At 47.0% G+C, this 10689-nt stretch overlaps 1 protein-coding gene across 1 annotated transcript; it reads right to left on the bottom strand.

Moving 5' to 3' along the window:
* Positions 1-4612: 4612 nt before the first annotated feature.
* SLC7A3 (solute carrier family 7 member 3) lies at positions 4613-9932 on the bottom strand. The gene is made up of 12 exons (XM_007097573.3): positions 9784-9932; positions 8403-8802; positions 7848-8006; positions 7487-7664; positions 7170-7282; positions 6821-7043; positions 6506-6645; positions 6303-6405; positions 5898-6058; positions 5544-5710; positions 5086-5194; positions 4613-4948 (listed from the first exon to the last, which is right to left on the bottom strand). Exons 2-12 carry the CDS (start codon positions 8770-8772, stop codon positions 4818-4820), a joined length of 1854 nt encoding a protein of 617 aa, XP_007097635.1. The 5' UTR covers positions 8773-8802; positions 9784-9932; the 3' UTR covers positions 4613-4817.
* Between the last annotated feature and the right edge of the window lie 757 nt (positions 9933-10689).

Raw genomic sequence — 10689 nt, forward strand, 5'->3', positions numbered from 1 at the left:
TTTAGGGGCGCCAGGGTGGCTCAGTCAGTTAAGCATCTGACTTTGGCTCAGGTCATGATGTCGCGGTTCGTGGGTTTAAGCCCCGCAGTGGGCTCTGTGCTGATGGCTCAGAGCCTGGAGCCTGCTTCAGATTGTCTCCCTCTCTCCCTCGCACGCATGCTGTCTCTCAAGAATAAACATTAAAATTTTTTTTTGCCATTTGCAACTACATGGTTGGAACTAGAGAGTATTATGCTAAGTGAAATTACTCAGTCATAGAAAGACAAATATCATATGACTTCCCTCATATGAGGACTAAGATACAAAACAGATGAACATAAGGGAAGGGAAGCAAACAATATAAAAACAGGGAGGGGGACAAACATAAGAGACTCTTAATTGTGGAGAACAAAGGGTTGCTGGAGGGGTTGTGGGAGGGGGATGGGCTAAATGGGTAAGGGGCGCTAACGAATCTACTCCTGAAATCGTTGTACTGTATGCTAACCAACTTGGATGTAAATTTTTAAAAAAATTTTTTAAAAAATTTTTAAGAAAACTTTTTAAAAATACATATAGAAAATAAATGCATTTAAGCTTTAAAAAGTGAACATTACAAGATTACACATTTTTAACATTACATTTACATTACAAGATTACACAAATAGAGAAAAATTCATGAAAGTCTAAGGTTTGGGAAATATTGCACTGAATGAAAAAAGACTAGAACACCAAATCAGAGAAGTAGTCCCTCCTTCACAAATGATTTACTTAAAAAAATTTTTTGATGTTTATTTATTTTTGAGAGAGACAGAGTGCGAGCAGCGGAGAGGCAGAGAGAGAGGGAGACGCAGAATCCGAAGCAGGCTCCAGGCTGAGTTAGTTGTCAGCACAGAGCTCGACGTGGGGCTGGAACTCAGGGACCATGAGATCATGACCTGAGCTGAAGTCAGACACTTAACCCACTGAGCCACCCAGAACCCCACAAATGATGTATTTAAACAGTAGTTACAAAGTGTATTCACTTTGTTGGCAATCTTCTTTTAAGCATATAAATACAAAAACTGCCCATCCTAGAAATTCCCTTCAGATGTTGGCCTGAAATGCTGTATCCACTTCCTCACCCTCCATTTACTCAACCCACTCCAATGTGGCCTCCACTCCCCACCATCTGACCAAAACTACTCTTGAAATAGTTTCAATGAACTACTAACTGACAAAACCAATGAACCCTTTTCTGTCCTTATTTTTTTTTTTTTTTAATTTTTTTTTTCAACGTTTTTTTTTTTTTTTTTTTATTTTTGGGACAGAGAGAGACAGAGCATGAACGGGGGAGGGGCAGAGAGAGAGGGAGACACAGAATCGGAAACAGGCTCCAGGCTCCGAGCCATCAGCCCAGAGCCTGACGCGGGGCTCGAAGTCACAGACCGCGAGATCGTGACCTGGCTGAAGTCGGACGCTTAACCGACTGCGCCACCCAGGCGCCCCTTTCTGTCCTTATTTAACTTGACTCCCTAAGGCAGCATTTGGCATTGTTGACTGTTCCTGCAAAGTGCTTTCCTCCCTCCTTCCACCATCACTGTCCTGTATCTTCAGTCATTCCTTCTCTTTTGTGCTGAGTCTTCCCCCTCTATCCCTTAAATGTTAGAATTCCCCCCAATCTTTTACTGTTATGATATAAAAGGAATGAAAAAAAGTATTGTTTGTATCTGGGTTAAAAAGAAAAAAACAACTGAAAGTACAGACGAAAACCCAGAGGTTAAGTTTGCTATATATTTTCCCAGAAAATAAATAATGTATAAATACATCCTCTTTTGCACTTTCACACAAATGTTCTGCACCTTGGGGGTTTTGTTCCTACTCAATAGTATATCTTGGAGATCTTTCCATATCACCTCTTGGCACATATAATTCTCATTTTTTTTACTGGCTCTATAAATATTTCAATGAATTAATGCATTGTAACTTAACTAGTTCCTTGCTGATGCACACTAGGTAGCTTCCAAGTTTTATTGTATTATACTGTCACAGTACATATCCTTATATATATGTAAAATGTTTTAAATTCCTGTAAGTGGAGGGGTGCCTGGGTGGCTCAGTCAGTTAAGCTTCCCACTTTGGCTCAGGTCATGACCTCATGTTCATGGGTTCGAGCCCCGCATCAGGCTCCAGGCTGACAGCTCAAAGCCCGGAACCTATTTCAGAATCTGTGTCTCCCTCTCTCTGCCTCTCCCCCGCTTGCACTCTGTCTCTTTCTCTCAAAAAACAAAACATTAAAAAAATTAAAAAATAAATAAACCCCTATAAGTGGAGCCATCAGATCCAAAAGAATGTTTTTAATTGTTATATTAGCAAATTACTCTCCAAAAAAGTTACAAAAATGTACATCCCCATGATGCAGGAGACTGCCTATTCTCCCTCACTTTTGCCAACACCTAGTCATCGAAATGTTTTGCTGTGGGGCACCTGGCTGGCCCATTCAGTACATCACAGACTCTCAGACTCTCAATCTTGGGGTTGTGGGTTTGAGCCCCACATTGGGTATAGATTACTTAAAGATAAAATCTTAAAAAAAGTTTGTTTTGCTGGTCTGTAAGGTAAGAACCGAGATCTCATTGTTGTTTTGATTTGCATTTCTTTAATGTGTGAGACTGAGTATCTTAATATTTGTTTGGTGTTATATGTTTTTTCTGAAAACTATTTACATCTTTTATTCATTCATCAGGTGATTCATCATATTGATTTGTAAGAGCTCTTTATATATAAAGAAAATTATACAATTTATGCTACAAAAAAATTTTTTTAAGTAATCTCTACACACAATGTGGGTCTCAAACTTACAAGCCCAAGATCAAGAGCCACATGCTCTACCAACTGAGCCATCCAGGTGCCCCCAAAATTTTCTTCACATACATGTATGTCCTGAGTTGATGCCCCCTCAATTTGTAACTCTAGCCCAGACTTCTAACCTAGCTTCAAGTTCCAATTATTGATTACATTATCTTCACCCGTAGGAAGCTAAATTTACATACTTATAAATGAGCATATCGAACTGAATTCATCTTTCCCCCAATATGCTCTTCCTCTTTTGCTATCTCAGCTAATAATTTGATCATTCGATCAGAAACTCCACCCAGAAACCTAAGCCATCTGCTTCTCTCTTACCCTACATCCAACTGACCGAGAACCCCCAAATGATCACAATTGTCTTCCTAACTAATTACTACTAGCAATGTCACACAATGGTTAAAGAGCATAGACTGCAGAGTCAGGCAGAACTGGGTTCTGTATCCTGGCACTGACCATTCCAAGTTATGTGATCTAGAGCATATTTTTTACCCAAAGCCTGTCCCCGTCATCTGTAGAAATGAATTTTCGTAACTTCTATATCATAGAATTATTGCAAGGACTAAATGAGATTGTATGCACAAGGGCTGGCATATCATTAATACTCAACAAATGGTAACTATTAGCTCACTGCTCTAGCTTCCCCCAGCCTCTTCCAAGCCATCCTCCTTGCTGCTGCCAGACTAACAAATCCAACCATCTTCCTTACTTAGAATCCTTCAGTAACCTGCCCGCCTCCCCTCCACACACACACCACGTATAAAGAGAGTACCTAAATTCCTTGGTCGGATATACAAAAGCCATTCATATGGTCTCTGCTGTATTTCACAACCCCCTATACGCTACCCTCCAGCCACACTGAACTACGTGTCATACCTCCAAATACAATCTGCTCTTTCACCATGCACATGGCTTTGTGCACACTATTCACTGACAAGTGAACCCTTCCCTCAGTCCACTTCAGAAATACCTATTCAAGACTTGGGTCAAGCACGTCCGTTGTGCTTCTGTAGCACTCAGCACTTACCCTGCCCTGGTCCAGGTCACATTGTTTCATGTTCACCTGCTTGTCTCCTCCCCTGGATTTTGAGTTCCTTGAGGGCAGGGACTGTTTTATTCACGTTTATACCCCTAGGACACAGCATGGGGCCTAGCATTTTAATAAGAGCTCCACGTATGTTTGTTGAAAAAATGGACAAATGAATAGTTCATGGTGTGAGCAAAAGCTCTGACCTCTGTTTCCTTACTACTTCTATAGCAATCACTATCTAGACATACATACAGTCCTTTACCAGTTACCCTCCTATTGTCCACCCCTCCTCCCGGCAGTGCCAAATACCCCAGCCAAAATTTCTGTTGCCCAGGAAATCACAAGAGTCTGGGTCTGGTCCAACTAGAAGGGGTGGAACAGAAGACAATGGTCTCAGTGTAGGTCCCAACCAATGCCAGTGTTGAGATCAGAGTCCACCCCCAAATCCCAAAGACAACTATTGCTGTCCTACTTATTTAGAATCTAACCTTTAGTACAGCAAGAGGGAAACCTATCTCAAGATCGTTCCTTCAAGTGTGACTAGACTTGACAAGTGGTCACACCACCCTCCTCAAAACCTGAGCCAACAAGAAACACACACAGGCACAAGATACTTTTGTGGTGACTGGAGTGCACAGAGGACACTCATCTGAAGCTCTCCACACGGAAAGTCAGGCTCCACATCATCTCTAGCAAGCAAAGAACAAGACATAGTTTCTTTTTCTAGTTTCCTTTAATAATAACTTTGTAAAAGCCAGTAAGCAACTACAGACACAATTGAGAAGTAGACCAGTATAAAAAAAAAAGAATGAGGCACAGCAAAGACACATCTTTCACTCCACGATAAATACAGAGCTCTAGTGTTCCCCCACCAACATCCCATGGGAGGCCTAGCTTCCCATGTGCTCAAGAGTACTCTCCATTATTGTGCAGGGGGACCAGACAGCATTCAGGTATGACGATGTCAAATCGAAGGTGTACAGGCACTGCTGAGATCAAGGTCTAAGGTTTTGGCTCTAGACTTGAGTGGAGGTTGGTCACTCTTAACCTCTTCCAGGCTGTGGTGGATCCCATAGCCGAAGTAGATAGCAAACCCTAGTGGGGAAAGGTAGCTGTGAGGTAGGGAAATAGTGACCTGTAAAGGCTTAATAGGTCTCCCTACTTGAGACCAAGAGGGAAAAGCATTGGGATAGGATACCCAAGAGGACTACCCTTCCCAAGTGGATACCTACCAATTAGCATCCAGACCCCAAATCGGGCCCAGGTGCCAGCTGTCATCTGCATCATAAGGTAAACATTCACAAAGATGCTCATTAGTGGGAGAAGAGGCAAAGCAGGTACCTAGGAACAAAGCAAAATCTCCTTTGTAGATACCATGCGGTGACCTAGAAAGAGATTCCTAACCTACTGGGGCCAGGAAATGGAGGGTCCAACTCCTACTCATATTGTGTATTTCAATGCCCACTCACTGAATGTACATCGTATAGGACTCCAAGAATACAACGTTTGGGGAAATAGAACTGGAAAGGAACTATGGAGAGTGAGAGAAGAAGTCATTGGCCTAGGTATCTCCTGTATCTTTCCTTTCTTGTCCAATGAAAGAACACTTACAAACTCTATTAGATCACAAGGCATCTGGAGCCTAGTCTTCTGACATGGGTTGGTAGGTGGAAAGAAAGAGGTCATTTACCTTAAAGTGAAGGGGAGTGGAGCTCTGTGGCTGTCTCCAAATGACCCCAGTGATCCCAGTAATGAGCATCAGGAGGAGCACAACCACTGCAGTCCACACTGGGTCTCCAGAAAGCAGTGGAATGGGCCACTTGGTCAGCACCAGGCAAAGAAGAGTCAGCAGCAGAGCTTCAAGGGTCAAGTTGAGAAACATCAAAACCAACTCTTGAGACCAACACGTTAAGACATTAGGCCACCCCATTCCAAGGAGGGTCACCGTTCTCTCTAGGCTGTCCTCGGCCACCAAATGCCACACCCTCTCTCCCCCCATCATGCTGACCTCAAAGCCACCCCAGAGAAAATTTCTATCGCTCACCAACCAATGAGGAGCAAACATAGACAACTTGGCCAGAGAGTGGAGTGGGGTTGGAGTTGAGTGGACAAAATAGTCCCTGTAGGGTCAGCTTCTCGGCTTCAGCTGTCTTCTCCTCCTGCAGCTCCACCTGATCCTCCTCATTCTTCACCTCAGACTGATACCTGAGGCAAGAGTAAGAAGGCAGTATTAGGAACAACCCTTAACCACTTGAGCATCTTCTCGCAGGCAGCTGAAGCTCCCACGTAAGCCAGAAGGGTGGAAGCTCCTTTTGGCGGGGAGGAATATCCATATTCCTCCAGGAGAGTCAGGATAACGAAGGCAGAGGAAGGAGGAGGGAGAACACATCCCCATCACTCCTCATCCAAGAACAAAAACCCAAATCCTAGCTCACAGAGGGAGTCTCACCTGAGGATGAGGACACAAACAGCCACCAGGGAGTAAGCAAGCAGGGTCCCAATTGACATAAGGTCCACAAGATCAGCGAGCTCAAAGAGGAATGCCATGAATGCTGGAATTGATGGGCAGAAAGCAAGATGTGAGGGAAGCCAAAAACAAAGTTGAGGGAATCGGTCAAAGAACGAGGGGAAGGACAGAGACAACCGTTTTACCTGCAACAATGCCAGAGACCACAGTGGCCACGATGGGGGTGTGTGTGCCGCTGTGGATCCTGGCGAGGACACGGAACAGGAGGCCATCCTCTGCCATCGCATAGATCACCCGAGGCATGGGGAACATAGAGCCCAAGAGGCTGGAGGGAGGAATGCCCAGAGTGGCGTGAGGTGACTGCAATCTCTATCCCCTGAGCCTGTGAGGTTAAGGAGTCTCCCCCTTCTCCTCACAGCCCTTTTAAGGGTTCTTCTCAGGTACCAAATGCTCAAGCCTAAGACTCTGACTGCAGAGGAGAACAAACGTTTGCCACTGACCTGGTAGAAAGAGCACAGAGGGATCCAATAGCCACAACATAGCGGGCAGGGGCCCATCCAGTGTGGAGAAAGGCCTCCGGCAGGGGGCTCTCAGGTTGAAGCTGGTAGTAAGGCATCATAAGCGTAAGTGCCGAAGAGACACCAAAATATGCCAAAAAGCAGACCAACAGTGAAATCACAATGCCCACGGGGATGGAACGTTGGGGATTCTTAGCTTCTTCGCCTGCAGGAAGGGGCACAAGTTTCTGAATCAGCTAAGCAGGTTCGCTCCTCTGCCACCCCCAATCTGCATGCAAACTGAGCATTCGCTGTGTCCAAGCCCCAGACAGAACCCGCATGACTGTGTTACCAGTGGTAGCAATACAGTCGAAACCAACAAATGCATAGAAACAGGTAGCTGCTCCATGGAGAATCCCCTCGAGGCCGAAAGGCACAAATCCTCCAGAGCCCAGAGGGCCCAGGCTAAAGTGGAAGAAAAGGGTGGAAAAGGTAAAAGGTGTGTTCAGCCAACTCTGTGCCTTTTCCCTAATGCCAAACTACTCAGCCAGGTGCTCAAGACCTAAGCTCCCATTCCTCCCCAACCCAATCCTGAATGCCTTAGCGCAGACGCCCCTGGCTCCCCGTCACGCTCCCAGCTCCGAATCTCCGGAGAGTGAATCTCCTAACCTATACGTGTCATTGAGTCGAGCCACGGTCAGTTTGTAGTCCTCTTCTGTGAGTTTCCAATTGTGCAAGTCCCCCTTAATGAAGCCAGAGACGATGACAAAACCAAGAACCAAAAGGTTCACCACTGTGAACACTTTGGTAACCAGGGCTGACTCACTGGCCCCCAGAGCCAGCAATCCTGTGGGAAAGAGGCAATCAGGACTCATGAAGTCCTCAGTCCAAGATTTGTTTCCCCGCCTCAGTGCACACCTTTCCTGCCCAGCGTCTCTGCTTTCTCACCATTATCACCTCCATCAAGCCCTTCTCAGGCTTGGTCCCTCCTAGCCCTGCCTCCCACCATTAACCCTGTCTTTTCCCTCACCGGTGAGCAACAACACAAGGCCCAGAGCAAAGAAGTCTGGATGTTCTGCGAGGACATAGGGAACATGCAGTGAGATGCTCCCCTGCAGGGTACGAGAGATGTGGTTCCCAATCAGGTTGTCGAAAGCCGAGCTCCAGGCCCGGGCCACACTGGCTGTACCTGGTAGAGCAGAGGGAGAAACAGGGGGTCAAGTTTCCTCCCTCCCCCAAATCAGTCACACAAATAATCCCTACTGTTTTCATCTATTCTTACTTTTTTTTTAAGTAGGCTCTACGCCCACCGTGGGGCTTAAACTCACAACCCCTAGATCAAGAGTCACATGCTCCAACGACTGAGCCAGCCAGGCACCCTTAATCTTACTTTTTAAAAACCCAAACCAGTTAATTAAGGAAACCAGAGCAGAGATAAGTAGAAGGAACAATTTCTCCACCACACCTTCAACCCTCCCAGCCCCATAACAAACACATTTAAGGGTATTGGAGTCCTGTGAATGTTGAAGACTACATCACTTCACCACTTCCTGATTTGAAGCCCCTCCCTGCCCCACCATCTCACCGATGACATAGGAGAGGATGAGGTTCCAGCCAGTGGTGAAGGCCCAGAGTTCACCCACGGTGACATAGCTGTACAGATACGCAGAACCAGAACGGGGAACTCGGGCACCAAACTCCGCATAGCACAGTCCAGCCAACACAGAAGATAGAGCGGCCACCAAAAAGCAGATCACAATGGATGGTCCAGCTTTATCTTTGGCCACCTCGCCAGCCAAGACATACACACCTGCACCCAACGTGCTGCCCACACCCAGGGCCACCAAATCCAGAGTGCTCAGGCATCTGGCAAGGCGAGTGTCTGCCATGCCAGGCTCCAGGGTACGTCTGCGTACCAGCTTTTGACCAAATCTGCGAAGTGCGTGCCACAGCATTCTAGCTGGAATTGAAGAGGATTCTAGGATCTGGTGAGAAACAAGACAAAAGCCCTTCAATAGGGCTCATTATCCCTAAGCTCTAAGAGTGCATTACAATACACACTCCACCAAGCCCAGGCGCGATGGGGGGGATGGGGAGGATATTCAAGTCTCTTCCTCTAACCTCAGTTTCTTCCTTTAACAAGTAGGAAAAATAATACCTCACAGGTTTGTAGGACTAATTTGCAGAAAAAGCAGGTGAAAGATCCCTATGGTACAGTGGCCTGGCACCTCATGGGTGTTCAGTCAGTATCCATCTCTTTCTCTGACGGAGAAACTAGGGTTTATCCTAGACCCCAACCCAGAAACCATGGAACCTGTTCTGTGTCCGTTTTCTGGCCTGTGGCTGCTTGGGAACTAAACAAACTCATCCCAGGGGCAGCCAGCAACTCTGGGCAGAACGCCCTTCTCACATCCACTCTCCACGTTCCTTTTCAGTGCTTACCCCAAGGGCTACTTAATAGGCAAGGTTCCCAGATTGCCCGGAGGGAGGAGAGGACCGACCTCCACTGCTGATCAAAAGTGAGCACCGACTCAATTCCATCCCTACTCACCCTGCCCACACCGTGTAAACCGTGCTACTGTCGCCCAGGGGAGTAAGCAAATGTTCCCCCACTTCCTCCCGCCTTGCTAGGCTGACCAGCAAGAATCAACAGTGGGGCGGGGCTTCGACATCTAAAGATTTGGAGATGCACCCCGAGAGGGGCCCCAGAGCAGCCTGAAATTGCTCGCACTAGAGACGGTTCCACCCTATGCCCCCTAACTCAGCTCCCAGATTCTTATGTCCCCGTTAGAAACGGTCTGGGGCTGAGGTGGAGACGGGAACCTTGGTTCTTGGGGCCGGGGTCTCGCCAGCAACAGGTCACGGCCGCGTTGATGTAACTGCATGCTCTGGTTGCCAGAGAATCCTAGGTATGCCCAGACCCTCGCCATCCCCTTCCGACACACTTGTCGGCCCCCAAGGCTTACCGGAGAGCTGTTGCAAGCCCAGGGAGAGGAGAGTCTCAAATCGGGTTGGGTGAGGCGGAGTTAAACCGAGTTGGGCTGGGGCTAGCGACTTCAGGTGCTCAGGCTTCAAAGCTGCTGCTTGGGGTCGTTGCGCGCCCAGCGCCCCCTTATATACATCGGGAGGCGGAGCCGGTAACGTCATGGAATCCCACCCCTAATCCTCCCTACACCACCTCTCTGTCTCTCTTTCTCTCTCTCCCTCTCATTCATTCACTCCTTGGCTTTGCAAAAAGGACTGCGTGCGGCCTGAGACTGCTTCCCACTTGCAACAGCAGCCCGGCGTGGCAAGGAGCGAGACAGGGGGCGGGGGAGGGGAGCCTTTTTCCATTCTCCGCGCTTATAGTCAGAGCAGGACAGTGAGACTGGCCTGGCCGGAGCCTCCATGGGATTTTCTACCTTTATCTCTTAATGGTCAGAATCTGTGATTGGCGGGAGTGGGGGAGGGGGAGAAGTGGAGGAGGAAACAGCACAGGAAGTCTCCAACTCCCACTCCCTCAGTCTTCCTTGCCTTGCTTTTCTACACGAGGTTCCTCACCTCTAAAATCTTTCCCAAGGACTATACCAGATTATGGACAGCCATCTGACTCTGATCCCTCAGCTCTCACCCTCAGCTGTGGGCATTTCTATTGCAGTCAGCAAGAGAATGGAAGATGATTTCAACCACCACAGATAATTAATCCCATTTAGATTTTCAGGCCCCAGTCTCTCCATGGTGTATTTCTGGCTGCCTATAAATGTTAAACTATTAAGTATGAAATTGTAACAATATTGAATTATTGGAGGAAAGGGTGTGTTTAATCCCATTTTCCTGATGAGTAAGCTGAGGCTCAGAGGCATGATTCATCTGACATCACACCATAATTATTT

Source organism: Panthera tigris, chromosome X (assembly GCF_018350195.1).
Source record: "Panthera tigris isolate Pti1 chromosome X, P.tigris_Pti1_mat1.1, whole genome shotgun sequence".
NCBI classification, from domain to species: domain Eukaryota; kingdom Metazoa; phylum Chordata; class Mammalia; order Carnivora; family Felidae; genus Panthera; species Panthera tigris.

Excerpts from the sequence above, each read along its gene's own strand:
- SLC7A3 (XM_007097573.3), bottom strand. The coding sequence starts at position 8,772 with ATGCTGTGGCACGCACTTCGCAGATTTGGTCAAAAGCTGGTACGCAGA. Across the intron at positions 7,283-7,486 it reads CGACTCAATGACACGTATAG|CCTGGGCCCTCTGGGCTCTG; the intron begins GTTAGGAGATTC and ends CTTCCACTTTAG. Across the intron at positions 7,044-7,169 it reads CGACTGTATTGCTACCACTG|GCGAAGAAGCTAAGAATCCC; the intron begins GTAACACAGTCA and ends CCCTTCCTGCAG.